At 41.7% G+C, this 15,747-nt stretch overlaps 1 protein-coding gene across 1 annotated transcript in view; it reads right to left on the reverse strand.

The window, feature by feature from the left end:
• Positions 1-936: 936 nt before the first annotated feature.
• KCNJ6 (potassium inwardly rectifying channel subfamily J member 6) overlaps positions 937-15,747 on the reverse strand; it is a 40,387-nt gene continuing 25,576 nt past the window's right edge. The window contains exon 2 of the mRNA XM_074165379.1: positions 937-1,262. Within this exon, the coding sequence (XP_074021480.1) occupies positions 937-1,262 (326 nt within the window). The remainder of the gene's footprint in view (positions 1,263-15,747) is intronic.

The raw sequence follows: 15,747 nt of genomic DNA on the forward strand, positions 1-15,747 counted from the left end.
AAAAATTTTCTTATTTGTAAACATTTTCACAGTATATCAGTAATTATATTACAATTTCTCTACCCTGCCCTCTCCCAGACTTATGGCTTTTTAGAGTCAGTGTAACGATCTGTTTGGCAAACAGTGAGGTACTCTAAATAGCTGCCAGTCTGGTACACTGAAGAAAGTGTCATGCACTAAAAGAGCCATAGATATAGGGGGAAAAAAATTCGATATTACAGTCCAAATATTTGAAGAGAAATGCCTACTCGATGGGTAGTTAGTTTTTGCATCCCAATATTTCTAGAACTCTGTTTCTAAACCTACATTAATTACACATCTATGTACATTATTTAGAAGTTCTTTACTACAGTACTTTTGTACATGCGTTGTTTATTACTAAATGTAAAGAGAAAGTAATTACATAAGGCATATGTACAGTATAGTGTTGGATTGCAGATCCCTCTGCTCACCTTCATCTTAAAGCTGCAAGGCCCATTTCATAGAGGCTTGTCACCCAGTTTGCGAAACAGTCCTGAAATACATAAAAACTGGAGCCAAGGCCCCTTACTTTGATGAGCATTAATTAGTCTTTCCTTTTAAGTCCCTTGTATGTATTCCCATTACTTTTGGTATTATTTTGTTGTTGATGCGAATAAACTTGGAGGTCTGAACTCAGAGAGGTGCCGAGGAAGCCAGCAGTCATTACCAGGGTGGGGACTGAGATTCCACCATCGATAATGGGTATTGCAGCTTTAACCCACGCCTTTTCTTAGTCTGTGAATCTCTTGAGTTAAAATTGGGCAGGTAGCTATTTTGCATCTTAAGTATTTATTTTCCCGGAATTAAGAATAACAAGGAAGGAAAAAAAAAAAAAAACCCACGTTGGAGAAAGAAAAGGGGAGCAAAGAGGGAGAAGATAAAGCAGGTGGTGTGGCTCTTATGCCTCTGGTGTTTCTACACTTTGGACTCATTCTCCAAGTTGGCCACATCACCATTTCTTTCATTTTGGTCTTCTTGATTCTTTTCTTCTTCTTCAGTTTCCAGCTCAGCATGTTGGTCCAGCTTGCTGGAAACAGACCATGTCAGGGGCAGTTCTGCTCGGCTGGCCATCTCTGCCAGCTCTTTGGCACTATGAACTGGTGTGTTGGTCTCATAAGTTTCATGAAAACTGTTGTAGTCAACTTCATAAAATCCATCCTCCAGAGTGAGGACAGGGGTGAAACGGTAACCCCACAGGATCTCACTCGTAATGTATGAACTTCGAGCTTGGCAGGTCATTCCTGTAACAGAGAAGGAAGAAGTGCTGTAATAAGGACCCACTGCTTTTTCAAATCCTTAATTATTTATTCATCTAGGCAGAGAAGTATTTGTAAAAAGACATATGACAGACAAGAAATAGGTTTGACATCATATGAGGTTGAGCTTAGAAAGCAATTGTACAATGTGTGACCTATTTGATGCCCTTTCTTCCTGTTCATGTAAATAATAAGTGGTGAGTCTGTGAACAAAGTTTAACATTTCTTTATTAAAAGCAGTTCTTCTTTCTACATTCCATCAATGAGTAACTCACTCTCTGACAAGTCTCAGATGACTTATTGAGAGTATACATGACTTGCATCGTGCCATCCTTTGGTTCCCCAGCATGTAATGAATGCACGCTACCACATGCAGCACTTGCCCAGGCTGAAGAACTTACACAAAAGTTTTTCTCTGCTGGAGCTAAACCCCGAGTATGCGATCTATGGGTTGACTTGGTTCCCCTAAAGATTGGAGCTACCTTTCAGTTATGCTGCTATGAGGTTTGGGCTGGTGGCCAATGCACAAACATCAGCAAAACTCCTGAAGGAGATTGCGACAGTGTGTGGTGTTGAATTCAGATTGCTGGGACTAATTTTCTTACCTTCCCTTCACAGCTCTGCTGAACCTCACCCTGGGAGCTATTATAGGGCAAAAAAATCTGTAAAATACTATATTTTATTAAGAGGCATGGAGAGAGGTGTCTGTTCCAACCTCAAAGTGTAGTCCAGAGCGTCCTCTGGGTGAAGAGACACCTGGCCATGGCAGGGACCTGTGACATGGAGAACCAGCCCCATCTGAAACAGACAACTCAGGGAAGCACTACAATAAAATATTAATGCTCAGGAGCAGAAGGGGAAACCCAGCTGACCAGGAAAAATGTCAGGAGAAGTGAATTTAAGAGGTAAAAACATGCTGTCAACAAAATGGGAGTACATGAATAGAATCTGACAGTTTTCGTTTAATTACTTGCACATTATTAGCTACGTGTTACTAAGCAAACTTCAGCCAAAGAGTGTATGTTGAATACTTAGTAAATAAAGTTACATCACCCCTGAACAAGCTGTCACATGTCAGTTATTTAGAAGGTAATCATAAGCAACTAAAAAAAACGTTTAATTTGGGGGTCACAAATGGCAGTCCATAGAAATGTATGTTGTTTCTCTGCACTGCTGGCATCATATAAAGTCACATGGAGAGTCTCGGGAAGAGCAAACATTGGTAGTTTAATGTCTCTGATCTTCTTCAGGGCTGTGCAAACTGCTCCAGATAATTCTGCCCTCATTCTCCCGTGCCTCCTCTTCAAGCTCGGATAACATCCTTCTGATGGGTGAAAACTGCTGTTTCTTAGTACTCTTTTTCACACGTAACATTACGTTTAGAAAGACATTTACCAGTTGTTACCACACTGTGGTACTTCAGCCCTTCTCCAGTGTTTCCCTCCACTTGCTGCAGCGCCACAGACCCTGCGGAGGGGTGACTGTCAGGGAAAGCTTTAGCGTGAGAACTGCTGCACTGTACCTACCTGTTGCAGCCAGGCAGAAGCGGGACTGTGCTTCTACTGCGCTTCCTGATCTTAATTTCTCTTTCCTTATGCCTGACAGAAACACTGAAGCCTTCGTTTTCTCAGTTTTGCAGGACAAGACATGTTTGCATTTCACTTCTCAAGTAACTCACAAATGGAAATACAAAGATCTTACCATTTTTCTGTTCTTTTCACAGGTAGGATGGGCAGAGGGATGCGAAATCATACGACAAAAATCATCTCTTGTGAGATTTCCTGTGCTATTTTGAGTCCAAAGGAGATCTTCTTTCCCACAAAATGACAGAGGCAGAGGAACATGGTGGCTCACAGAGCACTACACATATGAGAGACGCACTAGTTGTGCAGCAGCTTCCCCAAAGGGTCATTTGGTTTTTTGCAGTGCTCTTCTGGGCAGACCCAGAAGACAGGATCTCCCTGCCTTGGGAGGGAGGCACCAGCAGGCTGGGGGGCAGAAAGAGGCAGCAGCAGCCAGTGTTGTCCTGCTGTCTCAGGCACCCCTCTGGGCTGATCTCCTATGAGCTCCTTTGCTGCTCCCTTGGTGGCATGCCCAGACCAGTGACCCCTGGATGGGTTTCCCCAAAGGGGTGTACTGTTCCTGAGACTCATGTGTTTCTAATCCCTTTCTCTGTTGTTGAAATTTAACTTCAAGTGAGTGGGAAATTTGGAGTTTTCATTAGAAGGGCAATGAGATTAAAAAAAAATAAAAATTGAAGACCCTTTTAAACAGTATTACCTTCCTGTGTTCAGACCAAATACTCAGTGATTCTGCTGCTTTTGTTGGAAAAATTCATTTGACTGGTGGGAAAGAGGGGGGGCAATTTTCTGCAGGAGTCAAGAAGATTAATTGAATTGTTAGACTTACAGCTCATTAAAAACAAACCCTCATCTGAAATTTTGACCTGTCTCAGTTTTTAATTTAGTCTTCCATTCAACAATGATTTAATACCTGTTTCTTTTCCACAGCTAGACAAAATACTTTCAGAGCTAGAAGGACAGAGTTAGGATTTTTCAAGCAAGTAAGTTGAAATAAAGACTTTATCTAGTGAGGGATGTGTGTATGAGAGAGACTTTATTACGCTCTCTAAAGGTTTGAGAAAAAAAATTTGTAAGTGGATCACAAAGATTCCAGATTAAAATGTGCCACAGTTCTGGAGACCCTTGAAGTGATTGCCAGTGTGCCTGTGTGGCTCTGGAAGCAGAATAGAGAGATTTCTGCAGTTCTGCATGGTGAGGCTTTACCAGCCTCTGCTTGTGCTGCCTCAAAGGTTCCTTCAGCTCCACACTCAGCAGAGCTTCTGGACTGTCTTTCCTCCATTTAAGCCCTTATCTTATATTATAGTCTAATTTACACATTTCATTATACTCTATGGTTTTAATTGTCCTGTGAAAGGAAATGTGACTTTTATGATTTGCTGTAAGTTCTGAACATGCTCTTGGTTGACAGGGAGGGTTGTATCTTGAGTGAGAGCATTTTAGGCTTTAGGTTTCCAGATATTGCATGATTTATTCAGTAATTGTGTGGTTTATATGTAGCCATAGATCTGTTGCACAATGACTCTAAAAATGATTGTGGTTTGACATTTTGACTAGTGTCTCATCTTAATTGGATCCCTTCAGGGCAGACGAGAGCTGGGGAACCTTTGGAGCTACTTAGCTCAGCATTAATTGGACTTTTTCAAATAAGCCGGGAAACTAAGAGACCCAAATAATTCATTCTAAATTAATTAAAACTATGACTTGAAGGAATGGTGTATTTGAGAAGGAGTGTTGGATCCCAATGAAAACCGCGAGGCTGGACTCTCGGGCCCTGCAGTCACGGGTGTGGAGTGAAGCTGGGGCAGAGGGAGGTGACAGGGGAGCATTCTCACTGGGCTGGGCAGCTGCCTGCCCCTGCCTATCCCATCCCATCCCATCCCATCCCATCCCATCCTGGTGGCTGCATGGCTACCCTGCCTGTCCCTGCTGCCTGGCACGGGGGGATGGCAGCAGCAGGATTAGGCTGCAGTGCAGTGGGCTTGGACCTGGTCACCTCGCTGCATACTGTGTTTTACATGTGCCGTGAGCTGGTGGGACCTCTGATGGTTGCCCTTAACTGCTGTCTCACTCCTTTAAACTCAAGGCATTTTTAATGAGCTGTAATGAGCCTTTGTATATGTTGCAGTTTTCTGTTAGCTCTTAATGACAGGTTTTTGGTCTGTTTGTTTTATGTTTGTACAGGCTAGGGAATCACGACTGAATGTTGTGCAAATACTTGATTGCTGGGCAAGTTACCTAAGAAGTAAAATTAATTGCCATCTTACTTCATTGTGGTTTTTTAAAATTATGTTTCATGTTCAGTTAGAGCTTTGTGGGCTGTAACCAGTGTCATAAGGCTTGCCACTTCTCTGTGAAAGACACACCACAGTGAATACTGTTCCTGTTGCTCCCCCATTCCCATTCCTGGTTCAGAACTGTGCAGGCAGAGTTCCAAGCTGAATTTTGGTCCTTGTTATAATGGAGGAAGCAAACTAAACTATTCGGATTAGGTGAAGGAGACTTTTTTTTTTTCTTTAGGCAATCAATCTAACGTGGCAACACATTTATTGTTTTGCTTTCAAACAGGAACAAAAAAAGGTTCTGCTCCATGTACCTGGAATCAGCAATTAGATCAGGAGCCAGGCTGCTGAGCCACTTTGTGCCTGCTTTGAGTTTGACACACAGCTGTGCTCCTGCCACAAGGTACCTGTGCTGTGGTGGGGATGCTGGTCATCTGCCCATGGATTAGGCTGGAGAGAGCTTGGTCACATCCATGACATTATGTCCTATTTGCTTCAACAAGAAGGTGGAACCATGCTGGCTCCTGATAACGCGGGCTGTTCCTCTCCAGAGCACAGGCTGTGGTGGCTTCCTTTGCCTGACTGGGAGCGTGGACGCTATTTAAATTTTTTTTGCAGCTAGAATGAAAGGTTTTATCAAGCTTAATATTTGCACAATGTAGTCTACGTAAATGACAGAATAATTCCCTTCAGCTGTTGCTGATAAATGGGTAAGGTTACAACCCCACCTTTGACTGATTAGAATTAATAACCAAGTTGATGCCACCTCCAGATTCATTATTCTTGAAAAGTTGCCCTGTGCAGTTATTTTGAGGTTACAGTTTGTTCATGCTGTCTACTGCTATTTAGGCTTATGCTTTGCACTGTCTTACAGTGCTACAAGGGTTTGGTGTGGTGACCCAGAGTGACTTGATGCATTTCCTCACAGCACACTAAATTTAAGATTTCATGGTAGCTTACACAATAATATGTTGTGTCATACACTCTTACTGTATATTATTTCACTTTGTGATGGGAGCCATCAAAACCAAAATGCTATAAAAAGGTTAGGGGAAAAATGGTACTTCAGCATCATGGAATCAAATACATGTTTGGGCCAAAATAGAGTGATTTTCAGCTCCAGGTCAGGCTACTGCAGATTACACAGAAGAACAGCCTTATTCAGCTTTTGTTTTACTTGGGGCCGTCTTTATTACAACAGGACCTTTTATTTTCAAATTCTACTCCTGTGATAAAAAAAGGACTGTAAATAAAATGAGAGGGACAAGAATTACAGCCCATTACTGACTGCATCTTTTTGGCTGTCAGCCATGATGTCAAGCTGTTTTCAAGGTTTGGCGATTTTCTGCCAGGGCTTAGAATGAGACAGAATTTCTGCTGCAAAAATTAAATGGGATATCCCATAAGAATGACCCATTTTCAACCATTGCACAGGGATCTTGCTTCACAGTTCAGTTTGGAGTAAGACCTCAGCAGCAGAGAACTCATGCGTGCACAGAAAATAGTGGTGTCCCCTTTTCTGGGGTGAGTGGAGTTTCACTCATGTACAGGAGCGCAGAATTTGGTCTCGGGTCTCCAGCTGGGAGCTGAGACTTCCATGTGCACTGAGGTGCTCCTATTAAATTACTTCTATCCTGTCTTTATTCATAATTTCCTTTGCTGAAGTATCACCGTAGAGATTTTGATCTACTTTGTCAAAAGTTCATTTGCACGATAAGAACTTTTTTAAAACAAACCCAAACTTGTAGGAAATTTGCTACCCCTTGAGATTAATTTCTACAGCCTCTGTGTCAGTGCACATGATGAAACCAGTTTACTGTAGGAATTATGAAGAAGGGGGGAGGTGCTGACCCATAGCGCTAGACCTGACTTTTGCACCTTGCCTGAGGCAAGGGTGAGAAGATGAGAGAATTTTACTTAAGCACTGTGATAATGACACTAATATTGAGGTAATTTAATGAATGTGCACCAGTACAGTGCTCAAAAAAGCTACGGTGACTTTGTAGGTTTGTATCTGATCACTGTGTGTGTGTTCATTAAGTATCACCAAGCAGCGTCCTACAAGGCAGAGAGATGGTCTCTGCCCAGGTGACCTTTTGGTCTCAAATATATGTGGTGCAAGATTTGTCAGTCTGCTATTTTTAGATGTTAGGGAGAATGAGAAAGCAATACGTGCTATTAAAAACAAGCAAAAGGCTAGGAGTTAAGAACTCCTGATTGATATCTTGGTTCTCCTGCAGACACTGTGTGGGCTTTGGCAAATTACCTAGCTTTGCTAGGTCTGTTTTATTGGTGTGCCACAAGGAACATGCTGAGATTTAAAGGCAGTAGATGTGCTTGCAGTATATTTTCTTCCTCATCTAGACATTCACTGTCAAATTTCTACTAAACAATTCTCGCTGGTGTGAAAATGATTGCCTCAGAAAAGGACAGAGATTTAGAATAAAGTTTCCATAATGCCACCAAGTTATTGTCAGAAACATTCCATATTAGTTAATTTGTTCTCTTTAATTAACCAAACCAAACCAAAACAAAAAAGTCACATTGTACCCTGAATTTGCCACTTTTTTAAAGCTCAGAGCATCAGTTGTCATTGCTGGAAAATGTTGCAATACCATGCTTTGGTAAGACATTTTCCCCCTCCCTTTTGTATTTATGTACGTCTGACAAGAAATCAGTGTTTTTTTCAGATTTATTTCAGTAAAAACCCGATAAATATGTATAACCTCTTTTTCAGAGCTAGCAATGGGAAATTCCCAGGGGTTCTGATAATCTGATGCAGAACACACCTGGAAATTGGATGCTTATCTCATCCTGAGCAACTTCCAAAGCTCTTGAAAGGAATAAAAACTGGACAGGTGCTGCTAACATTTTCACTGTATCTTCACTTCAGTGTGCCTGGGAGTCTGTGCACAACAGCCTCGTGTTGTAGGTTACGAATGGTGTGCACATCTTCTCCATGTCCCAGCTATATTGCAGGATGGCCGCTCCTGGCCCTGGTGCAGGGAATGTGTGTGTGACTGGGAGAGGAAGGGGTGGGGATAGATTTTTTTCCCACAGGAATATAAGGAATTAATTTTCATCGCTTTTTTGTTTGTTTTCTTTTTCCATTTTTAATGTTAAAACCTGTCCTTTTTTTTTCCCTGTAAATGGAGTAATTTGCGATTTCTATTTTTGTGTTTCTTATTTAGTCAGACCAAGAAGCTGATCGCTATATTTGAAATTTTATAGCTTTGATCTGGTGCCATCTGTGAATTCTGATCAGAGGTCTTTGTGGTAGCTGCTGTCTTCGTCGCACAGCTGATGATGGGACCAGGGACAGGCTCCACATCAGAAAAGGCAAGTTGCCATCGAGTGGGCTGGAGTGGCTGGCCTGACCACCACCAACAGCAGTAAAATCACACCCCCCCATGGGAGAAAGCATGCATTATTATTAGGTCATGTTTGCACAAGAGGTGAAGACGCATAGGAAACTGAGGCCGTACTGTCAAGTCAGTGGGACTTTCTTACACTCCAAAATCTATTTCTTTCTAAACAAGATGAAAACAAATAGCAAGTGTATATTTGAAAAAAAGAACTGATATCAAGTTAAATTCGTAAAGTTAAGAATTCTTAAGTTAAACACAGTCTGACTTGGATCAGTCAAAGCATTCTGTTTTCATTTTGACTTGTGCAAATGTGATACGTTGTATAATGCAGCATCTAAATTAGAAAAAGATGGATGTGTTTTAGTCTTTTTCAAAATATTAAAGAAATGCACATTTTTCAACCCCATAGAAGATTTCAATGCCAGTGAAATAATATTTTCCAATGGAAAACTGCTGAGTTAGAAACATTTGATTTATTTGGTTAATATTTCTCCTATCAGGAATTAAACATACGGCATTGAACATTTTGTGTCTAATTTCTTGCTTTCTAACACTGCAGTTAGATGTAGCTTAGTCTGAGAAATGGTACATGCATAAGGCAGAAAAGCTTGTCTGATTCAATCTCAAATGTGCTGCCACTTTTTAGCTAACAGTACCATATACATTCTCAATAAACAGCTTCTCAAAGAGACAGTACAATTACTATTCAGCAAATATTTAACCTTCATTTAGCCTTATATTCAGGCCATGCCCAGCAAATCAAGCTGCCTGATGTGCATGAATTTTAATCATTTTTTCAGCTGTGCTTTTTTAAATGGATGATGATTACATTTTTCTGTCATCTAAATCTGTGGAAATTTAATATATCAAATAACGCAGTGTCTGACCAGAGAGAGAAGCTTGTTCCAGAATTGGCACTGAGAGTCCTTGGAAACGGGAGACTCAATTCGGTGGAGCTGGAACATGAAGTACCAGGATTTTGTATCCTATTCTGTGTTTGACTGTTGGGATACATTTATAGATTCAGTGGTTCCTCAGACATCGAACCAGCACTACACAAGTGCTTTATTTCTCCTAGCAGATGCCCACACAGGAGCATATAGGGGAATTGTGTTTTAAAGAAGCTGCAGTACATAGTTATGTCTTCGATGGCTCTCCTTTCAAAATGCAAAGTGCTGTGTAAACAGAAGACCTGTCCTGACCTTTTAAAAATACATTGCGATCGATCCATGGGTTTCCTCCTGAATTTTGGCCTGCAGATGGGATACCCTCCTCCAGCGCAGCCTGCTCCTCAGTTCCACGACAAACTGCTGGGCTCCAGCTGAGCCGCCTGCTGCTGCCTCGCCAGAGAAGGATCTTGGCAGGCTTTTTTTCTAAGCAGCACAACCTGAAACCATCAAGGTAGAGGTACAGCATGGAGCAGAGAGGATCCTCGATGACAGGGGGTGTGTAGAAGGCTCCTGGCAGTACATTAAGGCTCGTAGTCTTGCTTATGTTTTTGCACCTATGCACCTATCCATGTCTCTTGCTAGGTTGCTTCCATAACAGAGAGGATGACCAGCCAGCAAGAATCACAGCCTTTGCATGAGTTCCTGTTGGCTCCCTAGTTCTTTTCCACAGTCATAAGCAACATCTTTAATTCTTATACCAGAAAACCTCAGGAAATACAGAGTTTACACAAATATTCCAGTTTGGTTACCTTGGCATTTGAAATCACTTTGGGCTTAGTGTGTTTTATGGTCTCTCTGCAGTCACTAGATTCACTGCTACTTGTAAAAAACATCTCATAAAAATACCAGGAGAGGATGGGGGGCTCACTCAGCTGCACACTGGTGTGAAGGGATGCTGTGCCATAACTGTCTTCCTGCAGCAAAATCTCAGGCCGAGGGTAGCCAAAGGGAGTCCCTTTTCTTCCAGGGGCTCTGACTCCCCTGACCCTTCCCTCACCTTTCATGAAGGGGTGGAGCACCACGGAAAATCTAGCTTTGGATAAAAGAAGGGTGAAGAAGGAGCTGCCTGAGCTGCTGCATTACTCATCTTGGGCAAGAAAGCAGTAGAACAGCTCCTGTTTTTCTCTGTTCTGCATAAACCCAAAGGCTAAATGAGATCAACACCTCAGAAGCAGGTTCCTCTCTCTCCACTCCTTGCTGGGGAGGCAGAAGATGGGAAAGGAACAGATATAAATCGTGGGTAGGAAATGAAGAAAAGAAAAGAGAATCCTTTAACACTTCTAAGCTTCACAGTTTGATAAAACCTTATGTCTTTTTGAAAACTCCAACTTTGATGTGCGGGTTGGATGCAAACTGCTTCTTCTCCAAAACGTTCAGGCTAGCATTGCAAGATGCAATCACTTGAACACACCTGCAGCAATCCTCCCAGGGCAATGCCCAGGGACGGCACTAGTAGAGCTGGAAGCCCTTCAGGCTGCCTGCTCAGCTGCTGAGAATATGGACCCTGAATGCATTTGGCCTTGGAAAGGGGTAGAAGTATTGTTTATGTGAGAGCTCTTCTAAGATGGCCAATCTTCTGTGGGAAAATATAGCTGACTGCTATATTGGCTGTATGCTACATAATGTGTAGCATATGCAACTCTCTTGAGGAACATGTATTTAGCACACAGTGGTAACTGACACTGAGACTAGAACAAGACATGTTTGGACATTTCTGAAATCCCACAGTAGCATTAATGCCAAGGATGACTGGGAGAAAACCCTGTTTAGTTGGAATAATGCTTGCTGCGAAAGAAGCGTTTTCTGTAACGGTTTGTACCTGCTGCACTCTTATGTTGTCATGGCTGTGAGATAAACGTTTAATTAAAATATACGTGTGATCTATTTCACCTCTTGCTGTGCAGACTTCTTAAACACGTAATTTGAGTCTGCATGTTTGGATGGCTTCTGTTTCTATTCTTAAAATGCTACTTACAAAGAGAACAGAACATCCAAGGTTTGCTCTATCCTGAACTTTATGGACTTAGAGCTTGTTATAAAAATGTCACATTTTACTCTGGAAATGTTTGTGAACCCAGGATTAAAGACAAAACAGCATGAACACACAGCTCGGCATGCTGTAAAATTCAGGAAATAAGGAAGATCACTAGCTTTTTGACAACAAAATCTGTGGATCATCCACAAAGTATTCTGGTGGTTGTTTCTAGGTTTGTGGCTAAAGGCATTGCTGAAGCCTGGTTCAGCTGTTGTGAAATTGGAGGAGGAGATGAAAGAGAGTTCAGGATAAAGCACTTGCTTCTGCTAGGCAGATGCTGGTGAGAAGTGATGTTTGGAAATGCAACATAAATAAAGAGAAATTATGTTCTATCTAAAATCACTGGGATTCTTGGTAAGCAAGAAAACATTTCAGTGTGGTTGCCTGGGCAGTTTCATAACAGTGCATCCTTTTAGGTGGGCTGGAAAACAAGCTAAACGTGAGTAGGTGGTACTTGCTTTTAGAAGAGACAACTTGAAGAAATCAGTTTTTCTAAAGATATCTTAGCTTCAGAGATGATATTTTTGATTTATATTTCACCTAAAGAGTACCAAGAGGACTGGTGTAGAGGTGCTCCATGGTTTTCAGAAGAAAGCTCTAAATCCTGACAGCATCACTGAAACTGTCATAGCTACCATGTGAGCAGGCCAGCTATTATCACACGTCAGCCTACAAAAAGCAGCTGGGCATAGGGATGTGTGAGAGCTGGATTGATCCAGCTCTGTAGCACCGGCTAATAGCAGTACAGCTCCTTTCTGGTTCTTTAAGCAAGCAAACAAGCAACTAGCCCTTTCTCTGGGCATTTAGATGAAGCTCAGGTGGTGTCTCCAGGTGGGGTCTCACCAGAGACCAGTTTTAAAGATCTTCAGTGTAAGAGCTGAAGGGGCTCAGTGCTGTGGTCCTGTCTGAAGGTCTCCCATACGCTACATGGTCCAGAGCTAACTTATGTGCTCTGGGAGGAAGAGGAGGAGGAATATCTGGGCTAGTTTTGTTAGTATTTGAAATGATGAATTTGGATAGTAGACCTTATATCCTTTCATTTTCTTAGTGGGAGAAAGTGTAGGCAACCAGTTAGCGTGATTGGTAAACTCCTGTATAAAAATCTTTTTAAGGGAAACTGTTAAACACAGAAAGCTTAAAAATTCATCTGTCATAGCAATAACCTGTAATTAAAGTTTAAATTACGTTTATTGATTCAGCTATTGTTATCTTTATTGTAACAAAAGAATCAGACAATCACTGACTTCATGCAGCTCTGATTTTTGATGAACTTTTGCAGGCCTTCTAGCAGTTATGCAAAGAAAATCATCTGTGCTGTTAAAATCCTCCCACTGAATAGCAAGTGGGTTTTGAATTTTTTTCTTCAGTTCATAGGATGAGACTTATTAAGCTGATGCTTTCAGATTAATAATATTGGCTATCTGACAACTTTAGCAGCGTATTTTTGAAATGCAGGACAGCAAAAACTGGCTGCCTCAGGGAATGAGATGCAAAATCTCTCCCTTCTGAAACACTATTTAATATTCAAGTTATGTCAAAAATTGTATCCATATTTTAGCTGCTTGGCATCCTGTCTGATAATAGGTGCTATTAATATACCTGCTAGTAGATCAATAGAAAAATTAATGCTTCACTTGGTTTTAATTGACTTTGCTTCTACTTGAGATGGCGAGGAAGAAGCTGATTCTGATCTTTAATTACTGCCTAGTGTTTAGCAAGGAGTCCAATAAAGAAGAATAGCAGCAGTAGAGTTGGGATTTTAGGAAAGCTTCAGTATTACTCTCCTGATATTTCTATTCTACGAAAAAATAGGAAAAACATACTTCAAGAACTAGCCTTCTCAACCTAGCACTTTCCTCAATGCCTGAATTCATTTAAAAGGGAAAAAAAAAAAAGAAGCAAAAAACCCCAGTAAAAAAGTATTTTGCTCTATTCCTTGTTCATGGTTTGTAAATATTTAAACTATCTGTTTCTGGGAGGAGCATAGACAAATCAATCCACGAGAACATGCTGTGTCTGGTTTTGCCATGAATACTTCCAACTGGTGATGGAGCACAGAAATTCTGAGTTTCTTTGACATGTGCATCTCATTCATGGAAGCAACAACATCATTAGGACTTTTTTGGACCTCAAAATTCTCCTTAGTTTAACAAAAATTATCTCAGGTGGTGAGAAATTTTAGTTGTTTTAGTAAGGACAAAATAATGAGCTTGAGAAGAGGTAGCTAGGCATGTGGAAAGCTGCCTGAGGAAACAAGGAAAAGAGGGTGCTCACACTCGGAATTGTGCTGTTCCCAGAGGAGAGGTACCTAATATACTGCAGAGGAGTCTGAAACGAAAAGACCAGCGTTTTGAAGCAAGTGGCACCTTGTATAAAGGCCTGCATAACGTTTGTTTCTTCTGAGCAATTAATTTGAGATCAACACTGAGGATGGGCTTGGGTTCAGCAAAGATCCTATGTTTTTTCTCCTGGAACAATGATCACAAAGCACTTGGTTGGCAAAGGAGTGTTCTGTTTCAGGATGCTGTATTGCTGGGTGGACACACAGGGCATGAACTGTGTCAGTCTTCCCCGGCTGTGAGCTCTTGAGTGCTTTCAGCTTTACTGCTGTGAGTTGTTTCATTCCTCTGTATCAGTCATGAGGTGGCACTCTTCTACCAGAAGAGATAGCTCATAAAGATTTTGAAGCCTGCATCTATATAAACCAAGAAAAATGAAGCAATGCCAGGAAAATATTGTTAAGAGATTATTGCAAGAGTAACTTTTGAAATGTCTGGGTGGGCAGGCAGATGAGACACCACCGGGATGCTGTGTGTTTGTGGCAGGAGTGTAGTATTTGAAGAGGATACCTTCCTGAACTCTCTTTGAGCTAGAGGTTGGTAGCTTACTTGATTTTCTTCTGACTCCCATAAAGATTTGAGGCATTTCTGTACACCAGCTGCAGACTATATTCTTGTCCATGACAAGCGCAATTACACAGTCTCTTTCTTGCAGCTTTTATTGCTGCTGCCAGACCACTGCTAATTTGGAGCACTTCATTGGTATATGCTTTGTACAATGAGCACTTGGCTAAAACTGGACATCCTTTACTCTGTCAATATCCTGCCTTTCAGAGAATGAACTAGATCAGTCTCCCAGTTTCAGAGGTAAACAGGGGAAAAAATCCCAAACCCAGGCATTGCTGGCTAAAGAGATCTGTCTCTAACATTGCATACGAGTATTTAATATAAGGTTTTAAAAAATGTATGCCATAACAAATGGAAACCACAGCACCAGATTCTAGTCTCAGTCAGCAGCAGTTCAAACCCGGAGCATCTTCCATGAGAATATAGCTATTCCAGACTGTGGACCTGACTCAGATCTCCACAGTTTTACATCTCCATGGGATCCTTGCTAAGTCCCAAGCAATCTAGCAGATGTCTGCTTGTGAGGCAACATCCTCTGGCTCCTGCTGTGTTCCTAAGGCATGCTTAACCTCCAGGATGGGGAAGAGAAATAAAACTTGGCATGCTCTCTGTGAAAGCTTGCTGATCCCTTCTCCCTCTCATGCTTGCAGTGAACTAGGCTTGGCTAGTAGGGGAGCTCAGGAAAAGCTATAAAACTAACTGTACTTCCTTCAAACAGTTAATCACAATGCCCAGGAGGAATAAGAGTTTGGAGACAAGACAGGCTGAAGAAGGGGATGTGAGTTGGGGAGCAGTTCAAGAAGGCATCAGAAGAATGCCAAATCCAACCACCTCTGTACCACGCAGTGAGCCCTTCTCCTCCCACCATGACATAAGTTTTCCCTGGCTGCCAAATGAAATACACTGCTACTGCCTTCACTTCATACTTACTCCAGGCAGAGATTTTTTTTAACCAGAAAGGTAAAAGAAGCAAAAACTCTGCACAAGGCACTTTATTATCTAACTAAACCCAGGAGGGGCTCCTGGGACAGGTGACAGATTGATAGGACCACCTTGGTTCTTCCAATTGCTTCTCCTCCAGCTGAGGATCTGGGCCCTGATGTGAGTAAGTGTTCATCACTCCCCCCTGCCCCGAGGCTGAACTCCTGCCTGGCTAATCTGAGATCAGTGTGGACAGAACTGTCTCAAAGAATGAAGACTCTTTCTTTTTAATCACACATTTCTAAAGAGAAAAGGGAGAAAAAACTGTGATAGCTTATCCCCAGCATGGACTTGACCACTGGAAATGAGTTGAAAAATATAGCTGCACCCTAAAAAGCCCAAACCCTGACATTACACATCACTTTAAG

This window comes from Numenius arquata, chromosome 1 (assembly GCF_964106895.1).
Source record: "Numenius arquata chromosome 1, bNumArq3.hap1.1, whole genome shotgun sequence".
Lineage (NCBI taxonomy): Eukaryota > Metazoa > Chordata > Aves > Charadriiformes > Scolopacidae > Numenius > Numenius arquata.